The sequence below is a fragment of the Rhinopithecus roxellana genome, chromosome 3, assembly GCF_007565055.1.
Source record: "Rhinopithecus roxellana isolate Shanxi Qingling chromosome 3, ASM756505v1, whole genome shotgun sequence".
Lineage (NCBI taxonomy): Eukaryota > Metazoa > Chordata > Mammalia > Primates > Cercopithecidae > Rhinopithecus > Rhinopithecus roxellana.
The window spans coordinates 48236700-48257908 of NC_044551.1; the positions used below are offsets into that span (position 1 = coordinate 48236700).

The 21209-nt window shown below is 37.0% G+C and overlaps 1 protein-coding gene across 2 annotated transcripts in view; it reads left to right on the forward strand.

The window, feature by feature from the left end:
* EPB41L4A (erythrocyte membrane protein band 4.1 like 4A) overlaps window positions 1-21209 on the forward strand; it is a 266828-nt gene that overhangs the window by 240922 nt on the left and 4697 nt on the right. For both annotated transcript variants that reach the window (XM_010360995.2, XM_010360996.2), the window contains 5 exons: window positions 4735-4854; window positions 17598-17645; window positions 18215-18283; window positions 19493-19603; window positions 19774-19855. In XM_010360995.2, the coding sequence (XP_010359297.1) occupies window positions 4735-4854; window positions 17598-17645; window positions 18215-18283; window positions 19493-19603; window positions 19774-19855 (430 nt within the window). The remainder of the gene's footprint in view (window positions 1-4734; window positions 4855-17597; window positions 17646-18214; window positions 18284-19492; window positions 19604-19773; window positions 19856-21209) is intronic.

Consider the following 21209-nt stretch of genomic DNA (forward strand, 5'->3'; position numbering starts at 1 on the left):
AAGCATTTCTTCCATGTTGCTTGAAAATAGGTAATTGCTTCCTTGCCAGGCACTGCCTACTGTCCTGCGCCTGATTTAGGGGCTGCAAACAAGGTAAAAATTTTGGGTATGGAGAGAAGAGTTCATACAAAGCTAGTGGAAACAGACAGTGTTCACCATACTGCAGATGCAAGGGTTTCTGATTTCTACTTTAATAGGATATATCAAGATTTAGACATTTGATATGGATGATTTAGGGCTTCCAGAGTATAATCAAGGTTGACAGAGATGACTGTGGAAGGACAAAGCCGCAGCAACTGAGGAATGCTGTTACATTACTGAGGGCAAAATAGGTTAAAAATTCATGAAAACAGGAGAGTTTGAAAGGGAAGTTGTGCCAAAAGTAGCCCATTGTAGTAGTGGGAGCATAAGGAATAAGTGGAAGAGACAGAAGTACCTTTAAAAGCAAGTAAGAATAATTTATTGATGGTAGAGACAGTGGGAAAAGCAAATGAACTTTTTGCTTGCTGGTCTTAAGGGAGTATGTCGACACATGCCTGGAACCAACATAAATTTCCCTAGGGAAGAAAAACTAGGAAAAAAAAAAAAAAAGAAGAAGATTGCTTTATAGCAGGTGATCCAAAAAAAAAAAAAAAAAAAAAAAATGAGTACAGTTGATGAGAAACACAAGTTCACAATCAGTTGGGACCTGCAGATTTAATTTTGGCAATGGAGGGGCCACATGAAGCAATTGTTTGGAATGTTATGTTATAGTTGAAGAGTATAAGTTTCTTTCAGTGTGTCTGTCTGGTTTGGAAATAAAATACAAATAGAGAAACATCAAGTTTTAAAGCTGGAAAGGATCTTTGCCATTAATTTTATATATGAACAGCCTGAGATTTGACCAAAAAAGATAAGCAATTCACCCAAGGTCTCTGAATCAGATAATGGCAGAGTTGGGAATGGAGAAAACTCAGGAGCAAGGTTTATGGCTTGTATCATCTTGAAGCTTCATTTTACATTTGCTCTGAAAGACTTCTTAGATTCAGCATTAAGCATGGTGTTTATCTCAGTGAATTAGAAGTGAATTAAGAACTTATGTAAAGGAAGGTTCTGTTAGGAACAAAACTGCTAAAGGGATAGGACACAATAAAACTTGGGGATTTGTGTAAGAATTCATTTGGTAATGTGAAGAATTTTGCAAAAGAGTCAGGACTGTGATTGGTAAGACAGGAAAGAGGAGGCTAGGAATAGTCATTTTCTTCATTGTTCTCAAATGATTATATGGCATTTCATCTTCAAAACCTTTGCAGACTTCAATTAAATGTCAAAATGCAGTTAAAATCTAAATTGTATGGATAGTCTGGAAAAGTAGATTGTTGAAGTTTGGTAAGAGATGGAAGAAATACATTAGAATTCTGTTCTGAAACATGGTTAGAATTTGCTGTATTCTAAAGCAACCCTCTCCCTTGTGTATTAACTGAAAAACAAAAACCTTGTTATGATATACTTCCTACCACAGTTGTTGACCCTCCGTAGTTACAGGTGGAGAAATGGACAAAATAGGATAAATGTAGACTTATTGGATCAATTGGTACTGGAAATAAATGTCAGTTTATTGAGGTTCACCTTTAGATACAACATTTGAAAATTAATACATCCATGACATAAATGACAATGGACTCTTTTTCCCCTTTGAGATTTTGATGACTATGATGTAAGAGCACATTATGACTTTTTAAAAGGTACTATGTCAAAACAATGTTTGCGGTATTTTATTCTTCATGATGTAAATCTATACATCGACATTAAAATACAGCAAGAAAGAAGCAAAAACTATTTGGATTCTCCCACACCTGAGGATAAATGAGACTTAAAAAGTCAGAATCATCACAGGAAACATGTCGTTTTCATTTAAAGACATCTTTATTCACTCATGCATAAACAAAATAGTGATCTCCTGTGTCTTAAATAGAGTGCTACAATATTCTTGCTTCTAGGGCTAAGATTTTTTTCTTTCCAAGTAGCACCTGTGTTTTTTAGAGCAGTTCAGCAGTGGAAGAAATGACACTTTCATTCTTGTAATGAGGCACCATTAACCAGAGGTCTTTTGTAAGGATGTAATTTCAAACTTCATTACAGGCCAAGGTGGCCACACTACCCATTACTCAGGAAAATGTGCTTCTGTTGTGACTTTCCAAAGACTCTTACATTTTTAATGTGTCTTGTTAGAATATTTATGAATATTTATGAAACAGCATCGCCAGTAGAGGGCATCTGTCTTTGAAACATGGATTGCAAGGATATTAACTGACAGGGTTTCACTGCCCTCACTTTAGACTTTTCAGTTAGAAAAAAAGGTAAAGGTACATGTATAATCTTGAATTCTTTCTGATTTGGTCCTTCTTACTGTTATAGCAGAATACAGGAAATACGCATGCTTATGTCTCAGGAGTTTTAATTTTTTATCGTCAGAGTGAAGTCTGAGTATGAGGGTAGCCAGCTGAATTCCACAATAGATGAGAATGAACATACAGTAACTTTGCTTCCTTTTCAGTGTCTATTACTCTAGGAAAAGTATGTGTTTGCCCAAGTTAGGCCTCAGCTTTGTTAGTAGGTTTGACCTCTCAAAAATATTTAGACACCTCAACTTCCTGATACAAACATTTCACATTGTAAAATTTAGTTCTTCCCATCAACTGCACAGTGATTTCATTCAGAATGAAAGCTGCATCCTAAAAGACTCCAGGGTTAGGAGTTAGGAGACCTGAGTTTTGTGTCCAATCCTGGGCCCAGCAATCCATGTGTGGGTTCCTGTAGGAAGGGAGATGCCACCTTGCCAGTGCGGCACCTTCCCTGTGATTGTCTCTTCCTAACCCTGACCCCTTGGTCCTGGGGGTGTCCAGGACTGTTCCCCTACCCGCAAGCCTGGTGGGTTTCTGACTGTCACATGAACACAGAATGGCTTGTAGGTGTAGGTTCTGGCTACAAAAATGTGTGTCTGTGTGTTTACAGCACACACGGGTACCAACGTGCCATTTTCAAATGGGAGTGTTTGTTTCAAAGAATGATTAATAATTATGACCTCATAGTCATAGAAAACTATAGTCATAGTCATAGAAAACTATGATCTCATAGTTTTCTTCAGTTATTTATAATATTAAGGTCCATAGCAGTATATGTTCAATTTAAATTTATTCTGTATATGCAATGAGAGAAAGAATTATGCTCTTACATCTGTGAAAAATACCATGACGGTATCCTGTTAATCTTCATAAAAGTCTATTAAAAATGAAAACTTTAGTGAGGAAATACATACACTTCAAAGGCTTGGAGTATGTTATAGATAATTTTTTACTTAGCACAATTCTCCTTTAATCTAGAGAGATTTAAACAGTTTCTTCCTCACAAAGTGCTGTTCTTTTCAACTTGAATTTTCTTTACATTATGTCTAAGTTATATGTGAAATGAATATTTGTCACCCATCCACTGATTCGCACCTGTAAGCAAATCCAGATATCCAGCCCACAGTCTATACTAAGTGCTATAACAAAGGAACCAAAAGACATCTGTTCAGAGAAAGAAATGCCTCCAAGCCTGCCTGTTCTTTTTACTTTTGTCTCGAAGCAGTTATGCTCATGCAGTGGCTGTACTGGATGAGTACCTGGCAGTTCCATGCTGCTCTCTATACCCTGGGAGATGAACACCCTGGAGCAGCTTTCTGAAGAGCTTACATAAATTAGAAGTTAAATATTCAAATAACAGGTGTTCAGTTTGCCCCCCCCCCCAAAAAAAGGCTTCACAGCATCATTGTTTTCCATTTGAGACAGTATTTCATGTAAATTAAGTACTCCTCCTCTTCCCCCAATAGCGCACCTCATTATTTGAAAGACTTGATACATCGGAAGTCCAAACTTTGTGCAGGTTGAGCGTGGTCCATGGGTTTTGTTAAGTCTATATCATGCTTTAGAATTGGTTGCAAGACTTAAAAATTAGAAGAGTTCACTTTAAAAATTCAGATTTGGGGATTATCTTATTTTTAAAAAATGAGAGGATTTGGTAACACTGTCCTGTGATCTTACATGTCAAGCACCTGTGCTTCCAAGTCTTCCCCATGTTTCTCTTTTCCTCATTTTCATTCCTTCCCTGGCCACATCCAGCATCCAACTGTCATTCCCTCTTAAATGTGTGAGCAGCCATGATGAGAATGGTGTGTCTTATTCAGCTAATACATTATGCCACCATATTTAACTTTTTGTACGTCTAGATTTCTATCTTAAAAAATAGGAATTATATTTGGCACCTATTTTTTATGAAAACCTTGAAAATTAGTATGACTTTTTAAGAGTAACTCAAAGTTAAAACCATTTATTAATCTTTTGACAAGCACATTTAAAATAATGATTTTGTTTCATTGGTTAAGATTGGCTCTATAGCAGACACCAAAGTTTCTTTAGTCAAAACTTAGAAATGTTTAAAATGAATTTTTGATACATGTCATTTTGCTAGAAAATTAGAATCAGAAGTCTGCAAATAACATGTATTTACATATATAACGAGTATTGTATACTTCTGTGTGTTTATATGTACTTACCTACATATAGATGTATTAATTCAGTTAATATGCATCTTTAGCTATAAATGATCGTAATAAAATTTCTGCTGCTTAAGTAACATTTAAAAGCAAGTTTAGGATGAAGCTAAAATGCGCCATCCAGGTAGATGTTAACTTCAGATGCATGGCTTTCCTTTCAGAATACGGCAGGAGAATGATATGATTGATTCAGCACCTCAGTGGGAAGCTGTATTAAGGAGACAAAAGGAAAAAAACCAAGCCGACCCCAACAACAGGCGATCCAGACACAGATCTCGTTCGTATGTGGACTCTTTTTATACCTTGATTCGAAAACACTGAATTTGAAGTAGCATGTGGATATTCAGGTCTTCTAAAGTGTTTTAGTTCAACTAGGATTATTTCATTGTTTATTTGTTATATTTACCTTCTAATATTTGTGACATTTATTAGCCATGTTGAAGCCGTAGAAGTTGAAGCACAGTCAAAACAAAATGCCATGCAAACAAGGCCCTCAAAGCCATATTTTTATTTTGTGTTGTTTCTTAACCAAAGTATACATTTACCTGGATAGGAATAGTCTCCTTTGTTGTAGAGCCAGGCTGCTGGTGAAATACCTGCTGCTTCTCTCAGTTTGAGTCTGCGCAATTCTCTGAAGTCTTGTTCCAGACTGAACCAGATGTAGATATCTTCCCATCAAAATACAATTTGTGAACAGTAGTCAGTGAGTGATTCATTACACCTCATTGTTGGAATTTGCGTGCTCCTCCTGTTGCTAGGCAACGCCTTGTGTGAGCACAATTACACCCTAATGGTGTGATTGCCAGTCCCTCAAATTAATTGTCTTTGAGCTAGTAAAGTTTCTGTGCACGTGTGTTTTAAATCTGTGCATTATCAAGATTTAGACGCCTTACTCCCACTCCATTTGCCAAACCATGGCTTACCTTTTTAAAGTGAGCCAAGACAAAGTACAGATCCTTTTGTGATGGTGGGTGGTTAGATGTCTGGTGTTGATTACTCACAGGGGGAGGAATTAAGTCCAGTTGCGTATGATAAGGAAATGAAAGGATGTTGGGTAGTGGAGGTGGAGACTGCGTAGGTAGGTAGGGAGCTCTGAGGGAGCCAGGCAGGAGGGTGACAAGAGGACAGCTGTGAATGCCACATCAGGTTAAAAGAGATTAGGAAAGAACTCCAGAGTGTACAGGGGGTTCACACCAGGACCTTTTGCGCTGTAGGACACCAAGGACACTTGTCAGTCTTAGATGTTTACCTTTCAATTAGAAATTAACCCCGTGTATGTGTGTATGTGTTTTATCAGTAGTTCATCATTGTTGAGTGATGACTTTCTTTTGTAATAGAAAACCTGCAAATAGTCACTAAACCATGTACACCCTTACAGATGTATTAATTACTCTGTAATGTTTTTTTAGCAACCTAATTAAATTAGTAGTCAATTTAAAGCAGAAGTTAATGAAAATTTCCTTTGTTGTGATAGCACCTTCCCCCAACTCCATTAAAAAAAAGGAAGTTTAGATATGAAAGAATCAGACCTCATTGAAGAAGTTTACTCAAAAGGCACAGAACCCAAGATTAGATCCGGCACAGTCATGGGTAAATCTTTTGCCACCACATTTTTACCTTTCCATGTGGAATCGTTTTCTTTGAAGGACTTGTTATACACAAGGTTTGGCAACTTGATATTAAATCTTAAAACAGCATTCAGTTTTTATAACTATTTCTAAAGCATTATGAGTTCAATTAAATGTCAGTAGTACATTTAATTTATTTAAAAAGGAGAAAGTAAAATAAAATTAGAAAAAATCCTATATATAAGTTTTGAAGAAGCTAAAAAACATTCCTAGAGAAATAGAAAATAAATGGAACCATTCATTTGTATATAAAAATTGGGAAATAGAATAAAGTTGTTATTACTATAATTCAGTTATATTATAGAGCAAATATTTGTAGTGGGCCTGGGAATTTAATCATTTTTTAGTCGAGTGGTCTGAGGTTCATTTAACAGCCTTTAAAATTGAGGCAATTTGAGGTCAAATTTACATACAGTCAAATCCTCTCATGTGTACAGTTTAATGAATTTTGACAAATGTATCCATAATCTATTCATCCTGCCAGTCAAGATATAGAATATTTCCATAATCCAGAAAGTTCCTTCATGCTCCTTCTAGTCAGTGCCCACCCTCACAACCAACCACTGTTCTGATTTCTTTTCCTTTTTTCTTTTTTCTCCATCACCCAGGCTGGAGTACAGTGGCACAATCTTGGCTCACTGCAACCTCTGCTTCCCAGGTTCAAGCCATTCTCCTGCCTTAGCCTCCCAAGTAGCTGGGATTACAGGCACCTGCCATACCACCCAACTAATTTTTCTATTTTTTCTATTTTTCTATTTTTAGTAGAGATGGCCAGCATGTTGGCCAGGATGGTCTCAAACTCCTGACCTCCAGTGATCTACTGGGCTCAGCCTCCCAAGTGCTGAGACTACAGGCGTGCACCACTGCACCTGGCCCTCTGTTCTGATTTCTATGATTAGTTTTTCTCTCTTGTTGAACTTCATATAAATGTAATAACACAATACATACTCCTTTAAAACCTTGCTGCTTTCACTCAACGTGTTTTTGAGCTTCATCCATAGTATCAGTTGTTATTTAAATTTTTTGTAGAAATATACCACAGTATTTTTATCCATTCTCTTCTTGATGGACATTTGAATTGTTTCCAGTTTTTGCCATTGTGTTATAGACATTCTGTACAAGTATGTGTGTGGAATCTGTTTTCTTTTGCCTTGGGCAAATACCTAGGAGTAGAATTGCTGGATTACAGGGTATTTGCAGGTTTAATTTTATAAGGAACTACCAAAATGATTTCCAGAGAGGCTGGATCATTTTATACCCCACTAACAAGATATGAGAGGGTCTTGTTCTGCCCCAGTTCTTGCTAGTATTTGAGTTTGTTGCTGTGTTAATTTTCGTCATTCCACTAGGCTTGAAGTAGACATTCCATCATGGTTTTAATGAGCGTTTCTTTCATGGCTAATGATGTTAACCACATTTTTGTGTGCTTATTGGTTATTCATATATCTTCATTTTTGAAGTGTTCAAATTTTTTGTCCAATTTAATTGGGTTTGTCCTTTTTATTATTCATCTGTAGGTTATTTATGTATTCTGGATAAAAGTTCTATTTCAGATATGCATATTATGAGTGAATACTTTCTCCCAGGCTGTGGTTTGCATTTTCATGTTCTTAACATTGCTTTTTCATGAGCAGACTTTTTAATTTTGGTGAAGACCAATATATCAGTTTTTTTTCATTTCTAGTTAAGGCTTTTTTTTTTTTTTTTTTTTTTTTTAATCTTAAGGAGCATTTGCCTACCCCGTGGTCACAAAGATAGTCTTACATCTTTTTCTAGCAGCTTTATAGATTTTGCTTTTATACTTAGGTCTCTGTTCCATTTAGAATTAGTTGTTGTGTATGGATGAGTAGAGATTGAGAAGTTTGTTTTCCTGTAGTCTATCCAGTTCCACCACCATTTTTGAAAAGACTTTTCATTAAAATGCCTTGTGGCCTTTGTTGAAAAAGAATTGACTGCTCACATGTGGGCCAATTTTGTTTCATTGATCTGTTTGTCTATCCCTAAGCCATCATGTTGTCTCAGTTACTGTAGCTTTATGGTAAGACTTGAATAAGGCAGTGTAAATTCTCCAACTTTTGCTTTCCCTCTCCCCTTTCTTTTCAAGATTGTTTTAACTGTTTGATTAGGACTTTTGCATTTCTGTCTAAATGTTTGAATCAGCTTGTCAGTTTTTACTGCCTTCCCCCAAAGACTTTTGACTATGATTATGTTGAATGTATAGATCAATTTTGAGAAAACAAATATCTTATTCATCCATTTGTTTTTATCTTCTTTCAGCAATGTTTTATAGTTTTCAGTATAGAATAATTTATTTTGTTAAATTTCAGAAAATGTATTTTTCAGTTTTTTTTAGTATATAGAACAAATGACTTTTAAAAATACTGATGCTACATCTTGCCAACCCATAAGCCTTGTTAAATTCACTTATTAGCTCTAGAAGCTTTTGCGGGGGTGGGGGGCAGTTTCTTAGGATTGTCCACAGTTACAATCATATTTGTGAACAGTTTTCCTTGAGTTCTAGTCTTTCTGTCTTTTATTTCTGTTCCTGCCCTTGTTATACTGGCTAGATCATGTAGTACAGTGTTGAGTTACAGTGTTGAATACAAGTGATAAGGAAGCAGACATCCTTGACTGCTCTTTTTCATAAAGGGAGAGCATTCAGTTTGTCACATTATATATGATGCTAGCTGCACAACGGAGAAATATCCCTTCTATTTCTAGTTTGCTAAGAGTTAGTGAAGAGTTTTGATCATGAATGGGTATTGAGTTTGATTACAAACTTTTTCTGCATCTGTTGAGATAATTGTTTTATGGGTTTATTGTGTTCGTGGAGGAATTAAATGGATTCAATTTTGAATGATACATCCTTGCATTCCTAGCATAAGCCCCTTGTGATCATGATGTATTTTCCTTTTAGTATGTAGCTGGATTCTACTTGGCATTACCTTAAGATTTTTTTCTTTGTTTTTGTGAAAAATTGATCTGTAATTTTCCTGTAATGTCAGGTATTTGGTAAAAAGATTATATTGGTTATTTAAAATAATTTGAGAACTATTCCTTCTTCTTCTATTTTCTGAATGAGTTAATATAAAAGCATTTTTTTCTTCCTTAAATATATAATTCACCAGTGAAACAATCTTTGCCTGGAATTTTCTTTGCAGAAGGTTTTAAATTACAAATTCAATTTCTTTGACAGATATTGAGATATTGATATTTTATACTTATGTGTAGGTTTTGATAATTTATGCTTTTAAAATAATTTCATTTTTATCTAAGTTGTCAAATCTTTCAGCAAAAATTTGTTTATAATTCTTCATGTGCTTTTAACATCTGTGAAATCTGTTGCGATATCACCACTTTGATTCCTGATGTTGGTGATTTGTATTTTCTCATTTTTTTTTTTTTATTTATTTTTTTCAGAGAACCAGTTTTAGATGTTGCTTTTTCTTTGCTATCTGTTGTCTGTTTCATTGACTTTACTTTTTATTCTTTTTATTTTGTCTTTTACCTGCTCCTTTTTTTTCATCTTCTTAGGATAACATTTATCTTAAACCTTTCTACTTTTGCAATATAAGCAAAAATTTATAAATTTCCCTTTCAGTCATGCTTTAACTATATCTCACGTGTTTTTGACATTGTTTTTATTATGCAGTTCAAAATAATTTTTAATTTATCTTGTCATTTTTTTGATGATGGCATTTTCAGTTGTGTGTTTAATTTTCAAATATTTCCGGATTTTCTACAAATATTATTATTATTCTAATTTAATTCCATTGTGGTAAAAAAAAATTCTGAACGGTTTTAATCCCTTGAAATTTATTGAGACTTGTTTTAAGGCCTAGCATATGGTCTTCAATGATGAATAATCTGTGGACTCAAGAAGAACGAGGAGTCTCAGTTACTGGGTGTTGAATAGATGCAGTTAGCTGATAGTGTTCAGATTGTGTCTTTTTTAAATTTCTTTACCTACTTTTCAAGCAGTCATTGAGAGAAGGATATTAAAATATACAACAGTGATTGTGAGTTTGTCTGTTTTTTCCTTTAATTCTGTCAGTTTTTGCTTCAAGTTATTTTGGAGTTCCGGTGTTAGGAGTATGCATATGTAGGTTTTTTTCCTTCCTGGTGAACTGATGACCTTTATTCTGGTAATACTCCTTTCTCTGTGTCCACTACACATGCACATGCATAAATTCTACCATACCTTCTTCATGTTTACTGTTTGCATGGTATATCCTTTTAATCCTTTTACTTTAGGCCTAATTATGTCTTTATATTTAAAGTCCACCTCTTGTAAACAGTGGACAGTTGGTCTTTTTTTTTTTTTTTTTTTTTTTTTTTAAATTCTAGCCTCACAATCCCTGTCTTTTAAGTTGAATGTTTAGCCTGCTGGCAGTTAACATAATTATTTGTATTTTGGGATTTAAGTCTGCCAGCTTGTTCTTTTTTCTGGTTTATTATGCCTGTTTTTTGTTGGTTTGTTGCTCCTTTCCTACTTCCTTTCCTACTTTATTTTGTGTGAATTGAATATTTTTTGATACTCCATTTTATTTTCTCTGATGTCTTACCTATACTTTTATTATTTTTTTACTTATTGCTTTCTCTCTGTAAGTATGATTCTTATCAGTATGGTTCCTTATCACACCCTAAGATTAATATTGTAACATTTTATTTAAAATTTAGAAACATTGGAAAAATATAGCTCCACTTGTCCTTTGTGCTATTGTCATATATTTAATATATGACATATATTTAATATATTTTATTTTTGCCTGTTAGAAGCCTCATATTAAAATGTTAATGTATCTTTGCTTAAACAGTGTGTTTTTATATAAAGAAATTAAGAGGAGGAAAAACCTTATAGTTACTGTGGTAGGAAGAATAATGACCCCTGAAATATATCCATGGCTTAATCTCCATAATGTGTGAATATATGACCCTAAATGGCAGAGAGGAGTTAAGATTGCAGGTGGAATTAAGGCTGTTGTTAATCAGTTGACCCTCACCCAGGGATATTATCCTGGATTATCCAAGTAGGCCCAAAGTAATCATAAGTTTCTTAAAAGTGGAAGAAGAGGTGACAGAAGAGGAAGTGTTTCAGTTTGAAACAGACTCAACCTGCTGTTGCTGGCTTTGAAAATAGAGGAAGAGGCCTGAACGAATAAATGTGGTTAGCTCTAGAAGTTGGAAAACACAAGAAAATGAATTTTCCCTTGAGTCTCCAGAAAGGAATGCAGCCATGCCAACACCTTGATTTTAGTCCAGTAGGACCTATGTCAGATTTCTCATCTAATATGGCTAAAGTGCAGTTAAATTAGAAAATACACACACACACACACACACACACACACACACACACACACACACATATGTATTTATGTGGATAGTAGTTCATTTAGAAGTTGCTGGTCGGGCATGGTGACTCACGCCTGTAATCCCAGCACTTTGGGAGGCCAAGGCAGGCAGATCACCTGAGTTCAGGAGTTCAAGACAAGCCTGGTCAATGTGGTAAAACCTTGTCTCTACTAAAAATACAAAAATTAGCCAGGTGTGGTGGCGGATGTCTGTAATCCCAGCTACTTGGGAGGCTGGGTCAGGAGAATTGCTTGAACCTGGGAGGCGAGATTGCAGTAAGCCGAGATCGTGCCATTGCACTTCAGCCTGGGCAACAGGAGTGAAACTCCATCTCAAAAAAAATAAAAAAAAAAGTTGCTCTGGTGGGTAAAAAGCAGATTGAGAAAGAGGAAGAAAGGAAGCAGGGAAGCAATTAGAAAACTTACAGTGGTCAAGGTAAAATGGCTTTAGCTCAGAAAAGATGGTGGTGGTGAAATGAAGAGAAGTAGATGAATGTACATTTTGGAAGTAAAGCTGACAGATTTGTAGTATGAGCGGTATTATGGATAATGTTGAGTTTCTGAACTGATCCACTGAGTGGGTAGCTGTTTTACTGAGATGGGAAGGGATAGGCCAAGATTGTTTTTGGGGGAGAGAATGAAGATTTCTGTTTGTTAAGTTTGAGATGCCAAGTAGACAATTAATGGAAATGTCAAATGGGCAACTGAATAAAAGTATTATAACTCTTAAGGATGATGGATTACTTCACATAGCACAAACTGGGCTCTGTCCTTTATTTGAGCTATGACTGTTAAAAGCCTGAGATGTATTGACAATTAATAAAACACCTGCTGGGTGCTGTCGTTTGCATTCTGGATCTTCAGCTTATTACCTGATCCCCACGAGTTTCCATTTCTACAACACTCATGGTACCATGCTCTTAGGATTTTGCTGAGCAGTAAGTGAGGTCGTGCCTGTGTTATAGCCTTTATTAGTAAGTTCCCCCAGGTCTTAGTTCTTCTCTAGAAACACTGCAAGGTATTTGTATTTTTCCTTGAGATGAGGAGGTGGTGAGAAATGAAGAGAGTAGAGTAAGGCAACTCACATAAAGTCCTTAGAGACTAGAATTTGGTTGTGTGAGGATTTAGGAACCACTATAGCTTTCTTTAAAGTGGAAACATGAGCTTGGCATGGTGGCTTGTATGTGTAGTCCTAGCTACTTGGAAGGCTGAGGAGGGATGATTACTTGAGGCCAGGAGTTCAAGACCAGCCTGGGCGACATAGTGAGACCGCATCCCTTAGAAAAAGTGGAAACATGGCTAGGGCAGTATTCAAGGGAATCAATCAAAATTATCCTTCAGATATATATACATAATATAGAAAATATTTTAAAATATATGTACTGTATAAAAATATATATGTATATTTGGCATTTCAGATGTACAGTAAACCACTGATCTCTCCATTACTCCCATATTCTTAAATTCCTACTGCAGTATATGTAAATTATGTATCCATTAAGGGTCAGAGTGTTATGATACATCATTATTCATTTTTGTGTTTTATCCCCAATAAATAGCTAGAAAATCAATTCATTATTAAATACCAGAGACAAAGAGTAGTATAAAATACAAAACTGTTTTCTACTAAAAAGCATTAAGCTGAAATATGATTAGATCTTCTCTGGTAAAACATTGGGAAGTACAGTTCTATTTAGTACATTTTTCAGCTGCAGTTGATGTTTATCACTAGGAAAAAAGCTTTGTTGAACCTGCTTTTCTACATGAGTGAACCTTTACTCAGCAGGATATTTGGAAGAGACATTAAAGTATAAACAATAGTTTTGGTAAGTTCAAACCTGGGTGCAAGAGAAGGCTCGTGCCCCCTCTGGTGGTGATAATATCTTACTATTTTATTGAAAAGTACTGATACTGTGGAAGATGAGGCTGTCAGGGCGATGTTCTCAATTACACACAAAACATGTAAGTCTGGTGCGTTAAGTGAAGATATAACATGAACCCCCACCCCCAACCCGAAGTGCCTCCTGAGCGATCTTCAGCAGCTAAGTTGTTCATCTCAGTGGCTTCCTAAGGCTTCTTTGATTTGGAGGGGGGAGGGAGAAGAGTAAGACATTTAATTAGATTTATTTTGACCAGTCAGGAATGTGACAAAGAATGACTGGGATATTTGTTAGGAACTTTGAATTTCTTAAATAAAGATGTTTTATAAATGTACATATTTTCAACTCTAAATTTCCTTTCAGAGGAGTGATCAGTATAAAGAAGGACAAAAAAAAAAAAAAAGTAAAATACTGCCATAATTTTTAGTATAATATACAAAATATAGTAAGTTTATTGGATAATGTATTGCCCGTAGTATACTCTTAGATAATATAGTTGGATAGTTTGGGGACTATATAAAATGATTATATGCAGTGATGGAGTTTAAATCCTTTGTAGATTTATGATATGTTTGTTTTAGGGTTTTGGAATAAGGGAAGTGATTTGTGAATGATGTGTCATCCAACTAATTTCTCTGATTAAAGTGGAATATTTGTATGTGGAGGAGGGATGCTTTTGAAAAATACTGGACTAATCCTGGGCTGCATGATTATTTTCTATATAGGTTGTACCTTTGGACAATTTAGGGTTCTATTTCCTTTCCTTAGGAATTTATTTGGAGAGTTTAAGTAAAACATTGGCATAATTAAGTGCCTCAAATTAAGAAAAATGACTGCTGAAATTCCACAGCTTTCTAAATCCACAAGATAACACCAAGCTGCAGATCATGAATTCATCCTAAATTATTGATTAAATGTGTGCAGATGTAAGCATAAAAATAATACATTCCTCATTAACAAGCAGCTTGTGTTGACATTTGTGAAATCACAGGTGGTCTAGCAATCAGAAAATTAGCATTTTTTAAGCTTTGGAACTTTTCCTCGCCTTAAAACTGTTTGGAACTACTGGCCACGTCAGAACTTAGTTTATTTAAAAATATGACTTTTATGGTGCTATAGAACGTAAAGATAAAGACTAAACTCCTTAATCTTTTAGGACCAATGTTTATGGCTAGAAGGACTGATGATCTCATTCAGCTTAAGATAACATTTCTCAGGCCAGGTGCAGTGGCCACGCCTGCATTCCCAGCACTTTGGGAGGCTGAGGTGGGCAGATCACGAGGTCAAGAATTTGAGACCATCGTGGCCAACATGGTGAAACTCTGTCTCTACTAAAAATTAGCTGGGCATAGTGGTGCATGCCTGTAGTCCCAGCTACTCGGGAGGCTGAGGCCGGAGAATGGCTTGAACCCGGGAGGCAGAGCTTGCAGTGAGCCGAGATGGGGCCACTGCACTCCAGCCTGGGTGACAGAGTGAGACTGTCTCAAAACAAAACAAAACCAAACAAAACCAAAAAACAAGGATAACATTTCTCTAATTCTTCTGAGATGGGAATGAAAAGCATTTCCTGTGGAATTACAATCACAGTATTTAAAAAAACAAAACAAAACATGAAAACACTCTTATTTTTTTCCTGATAACTAAGGTAAGAAATTCTCCTGGCTTAAAAAGATCAGAAAATATAGAAAAGTATAAATAAGAAAATAAAATTACCTGCAATACCAGCATTCAGACATATCCACTGTTATCATGTTATCAGCTTTTTAATGTATTGTTCATAGTCACTATCTCTCTCCCCTAGGCCTGTTATCATGGGGTGTGTGTCCTCCTGGCCATTCATAACTTTTCTCATTCTCCCCATGTCCACCCTAAAAGCATTTAGCTTTGAATTGCATGCCCTTACATGATACCACTCACCACTTCCGGTAGTTGTCATCAACTGCACCCTGGGTCATTTTCCTCATTCTTTTAAGATTAAGTTTCTGCTTTACTGTCACTCTCTCCAGCACTATTCCAGTACTCACATAATGGATCTTTACAATAACTTGGCTTCCACTACCCAACCACAGCCACTTAATTCCTAGGTCATACCCTTAATCAGTGGTTTTCCAACTGGGGGCAGTTTTGCTTCCAAGGGGACATTGTCTACAGACATTTTTGGCTGTCACACTGGGGAGGTGCTACTGGTGTCTAGAGGGTAGAGGCCACAGGTGCTACTGATCATCCTACAGTGCACAGGACAGCCTCCTACAACACAGAATTAGTATGGAAAATGTCAGTAGGGCCAAGGGTGGGAAACCCTGCTGTAACTAGAAGACAGCTGATATGTCCACTATCATACCTTCCTGAAATAAGAATAATGATCAGTAGAATAGCTTCCTAACCTAGATATTATGTAATACTTCAGACTCTTGGTTGACTGTGAGAAGTAGATCCTGGGGTATAGTCACAGCTGAACCATCATTCTGTCAGAGTGGAATAACACCTTAGTGCTTTTTAATATTAGCACCTTCTCTGACAGTATCATTTAATGGGGTTAACATATTATCTAGCAAATCAGACCAACCAAATGTAGGAAAGGCAGAGTCCATACAGGACACCAAGGAAGCAGTTTCTATGATTTTTAACATACAATTTTTTTTTTTTTTGGTGGCATGGGCTCTCGTTCTGTTGCCCAGGCTGGAGTGCAGTGGTGTGATCTCGGCTTACTGCAACCTGTACTTCCCAGGTTCAAGAGAGTCTCATGCCTCAACCTCCTAAGCAGCTGGAATTACAGACACATGCCACCACACCCAGCTAATTTTTTGTATTTTTAGTAGAGACGGGGTTTTGCCATGTTGGCTAGGCTGGTCTCTAACTCCTGACCTCAAGTGATCCACCCTCATTGGCCTCCCAGAGTGCTGGGATTACAGGCTTGAGCCACCATACCCAGCCTAATCTTATTCTTATAACAAAGAACATCTACATTTAACAATACCATATTTGGTCTGAGACCAAGATTTCATTCCTTTTTCCTTTCATGTTTTGTCTCATCCTGAGTTGATTAAAAGGTCTTTATAGACAGATCATTTTTTCCTCCCCTGCACAAAGGAAAAGCCATTTGGTCAGTGGCAGGAAAGTAGCTTAGTGTATTCTGTAGGTTCAGAAAGCCCTACCAGAATACCATAGTGGTGCCCTTATGAAGTGAGAAAAATGAAAGCATTAATGATACCATACACTAAAAGCAATATTGAGCCCCCCAAATGCTAATACAGATTAATCACATAAAATTCCATAGGATCGGTGGCTTTTAATTGTTATTTGTTCTTTCTTTTGGCCTATTACTTGATCTCTGTTCTCTTAAAGGGACCGACCAATGAAAGCTTATTTTCTCACTATGAAGAAAAATCATTCTGTGTCAACAATTGCAGAGATAATAGATTACTAGTATTCATTGCTACAGTGGGAGTAATAGTTGATACTACAGAGAGTACAAACACTTGAATGCTGACTGAAGTTTTCATTCTAGGAAATTAAAGACAGTGGTATAATATCTACTCACATACTTCTTGGAGAAAAGATTTGCAGAGTCAATAGTTGGGGATGGAGAAGGGCGTAAAGAGGGTGGCAGCATGAGCCAAGGCCACAAATAGGTCCTAGCATTTGCTGGCCCAAGTTTTGTTGCAGAAATGCAACACCAGGTATAACATGAAAGATGGGTCATTGGTACAGTCTGCCATCAGGGCCAATCCCACCAGTTGCTTTTTCCTTGTGGTGGTTGCTTCTTGTAGGTAATCACAGATCATGTTGGGACTTGCTAGAATCAGGATGAGTTCTTCTTTTACCATTACTTACAAATATCTGGAAAGATCAGAAACAGATGCCCTGAATCATCCTTCATTGTACAGTTACCACTGGAGGGGGAGGCATATGGCCCTGCAGTTCTGAGGTCTTTCATTAAATGAAGCTCTGGTTATCACTAGGTTTTATGATTTTCCTTCAGCAGCCGTAGCAGCAATTTAGCTGCTGGTGTCTTTATACTACCCATCACAGTGGCTGTCCCTGTCCAGTCTTTCCTTGTCTGTTCTCAGCTGGCAAATAAGAACTTCACAGTCTGAAAACTATTAAAGTTAGTTGTGAGATGAAGCATGTTTGTAGAGCTGAATGTTGTTTTCTCTGTTTATAGGAGAAGCCCCGATATCCAAGCAAAAGAAGAGTTATGGAAACACATTCAGTGAGTAATAGTTGTTCTTTCTCATTGTTTTGAAACCCATGTAGTTTTAATGCAGGTGGAAGAAAGAAGACTGCTGGTACTGAGAGGCAGCCTCAGCGTGATGCCTGCCAAAGCCATTGCCACCATGTGTAGCAGGCACGGGGAGCACAGGGTCGTGGTGCCTTACCATATTAGCAGCCTATCTACAGGCAGCCCTGACACCTCCTCACCTTGGGTCATTTAGTCTCACCTCTAAATGGACCCCAGACAGGCCAATAGTTTACAAATAAATACCAAGGAAAAAAAAAAAGACACCCACCACAGGGGAGAGAAGCAGATCTTTTATAGGGAAATGGGGAATGGCTGGAGTCTGAATGTAGAAAAATTGAAAGAACACAAAAGAGCTACAGAAAAGGTTTTACCCTCCTATTTTTTCTTGAACACATTTTTAGTTTTTATAAATTTGTGTTGGTTTAACTAACACTGTTTTGGGACAAGATTAGAAAGGGAAAACTCAGCTGCCGATTGTGAAAGATACTAGCATTTATACCAGCACCACAACTATCATTTTCTTGCTTATTCCTTTACAGAAAGGAACTTGTGGATCCATCCGGATTGTCAGAAGAACAATTAAAAGAGATTCCGTACACTAAAATAGAGTGAGTGCCTTTGAAAATCTTCTCACAAAAGCTTTATTAGTGCTTGTGAGTAATCCATTCTAATTCTTCAGTTGTGTTCCAGGCAGTGCTTTAATTTGTCTTTACATTTTAATCAAAATTAGGTGACAGTAACGAAAGAGGAAGAAAAATCTGTATGAAAGCTACTTATTCTACACTATAATCACTATCATCTCTTGTTAGCCACCTCTTTGTACATGATAGGTACAAGGGGGCTTTTCCTGATTAATGTCAGTTTTGAAATAAATTCTTTTCTGAGATTCTCATTGATAAAGTTTTTTATCCATTATTTTACACCAAGAGAATTATGCTGACCATAAAACTCTCATATGTGCCCAGTCCAATCTCTGGCATAAAAGCAGCACATTGAACAGGCTTCATGAAAGCACAGCAGGAGTCCCCAGTCACCAGTGTAAGAGGAACCATACCTGTTGACTGTGTTTTCTGCCTTGCCAGAACTTGGTTAAGAGAAAGTGAGTGCCTGCTTTGTTCCCCTTCTGCAGCTATGCTGCTTTCCCACCACAGTTAAACAGCAGATTGGTACACCCCAGCCACCCTCTGTCCCATCTTCAGGTCAAAGATTTGAATATTCATTTGTTTTTAATTATTAAGGTATAATCAACAAATAAAATTTGTATATGTTTACAGTGTACAATGTGATGTTTGGATATATGTATACATTGTGAAATGCTGAAATCAAGCTAATATATCTATCACCTCACATACTTTTTTTTTTAATGGAGAGAACACTTAAGGTCTACTTTCTTAGCAGTTTTCAAGTGAGGAGTGAATTCTTAATGTTAGTAGCTATGACAGTGGACCAACTTTTTCCATTAGGAATGCCATTTTGTCTGCATTATAGATTTTGTTTTCTTCCACGCTACTAAAAAGAATTCCACTGTGAGGAATAATTTCATTTAAAATTTGATGGTTAAAAAACATACATACACACACACATATATATACACAAATAACTATAAAGAGCTTCATTTTCACATATGGTCAAGGGAGCATTTTTCTTGTGAAATTTAAGTCACTCAGGCTTTCAAAGCCTAGAGGAGTCAAGTTCTTTTTAAAACTCTGAAAGTTGCTATTCTTTTGCAGTTTCAATATTAAGGAAGAACTCCTACTTTTCCTCTTCTGACTTTGGGTGTTTGTTCCCATTTTTTTTTTTTTTGGTTGCTTGTTCAGGACACAAGGTGACCCAGTCCGCATCAGGCATTCTCATTCGCCACGAAGTTACCGGCAGTATCGCCGGTCCCAGTGTTCAGATGGGGAGCGATCAGTTCTCTCGGAAATGAAGTAAGTGGGCAGGCCAGAGCCATCACCATCATGGCTCCAGAACAGTGCAGTCGAAAAGAACTTTACTTGCTCATGGAAATGTTTTATATGTACACTGTAGTACTCTTCCAACTTAATTTCTGATTCTAGGTACTGTTCCAGTCACTAATTCTAAAACTCATTCTCTGCAGTTCAAAAATAGATCTTGTACCACCGCTTCCGGTGACTCGTTCTTCAGATGCTCAGGGTTCTGGGGACGCTACAGTTCATCAGGTTAGTAATAGTAAGGTTTGAAGAAGGTGTTGCATTGATGACAATTTTGAGAAGCATTTTGTGCTTTGGAAAGTTCCTTTGGGGAGGTAGGGCAGGCAGTGAAACCTTAATATCATTCTGAGATTCTGTATTTTAAAAGAATGTGTAGAAATCATGGAAGGAAAAGTGTATGATCAAGAACCTTGGTACAATCTGGGAAGAGTTAGGAATAACAGGTAGAGGTAGTGGGGCAAAGCTGAGGATAACAAAGATTGTAAGATTGTTTGGAGCCAGAATAAAGAAACAATTGTTTCACTAATTAAAAAGCAACAATAACAACAGGTATTTTGAGCCAGAGAAACAGAGAAAGTGACAGACTCACATTGTTAACTAATAGCAGACGGAAGAATTACTTAAGTCCTGTTTTCTGTCTTTTCCATCACAATTACTTTCATTCTGGACATGTTTTTAAAATGTAGTTAAAAAGGAATTCAGAGACAGAACACCTAGCTGCCTTAACAAAATCACTTTAACACTTAGCTGAATTTGATAATCAGGGGAGCACTGTGGCGAACATAGTTCAGGAAGGGTTTCATACCACCTCTCATGGTGTATTTTTTAATAAGATGGGAAAAAATGTGGGCTGAATAAGACAGTTGGATGGATTTATATCTGGTTAAACAACCACTGTAAAACTCTAAAAACAAAGTTGATGTGTCTGATGGATCAGGGTCAGCCCATTGTTCGTCGTGTTGTCGTTTTCAGCGTTGTTTGATCATGGATCCTGTAGAAAAGCCAGTTGTATCTACTGACTCTCATCCCAAAAAATGCATGTAAGCACATGTACAATTTTTTGGATCACGTAAGAAGCCTGACACCAGCAGTATCTATCATATATGGCCCTTTTTGTTTTTATCAATGACTGGAGCAAGGCCTCTGCTGGTTTAAGTTAGGTTCCCTAGATAGATTCTGAAATGGAGATCTGCATGCAGGAAGCTTGTTGGAAAGTGCCCATGGGATCCACACTTGTTGGGGAGAAAGTGAAAGATGGGTTTGGGCAGAGGCAAGAGCTGATCCCACAGGGAGCTCTAGAGTTGAGATGGCTCTTCAAATTCATCCTACCGTGAGACGGGGGTTGAACCTTTACACATTCACACTTACCCCATAGAAATCACTGGGTAAGGGATGTTCTGGGAGGGGGGTTCTCTTCAACTGAGGGCAGTTCCTGGGGAGGGGCTCAGTTTTGAGCTACATGGCAGGCAACACTCACAGCAGCTGGAGAATGAATGCCTCAGTCTAGAATGGAGGTCTGCATGGTAAACACAGCTTCTACTATAATCTGTGTAATATTTGATGAGATCAGCCTGGGAGAGCT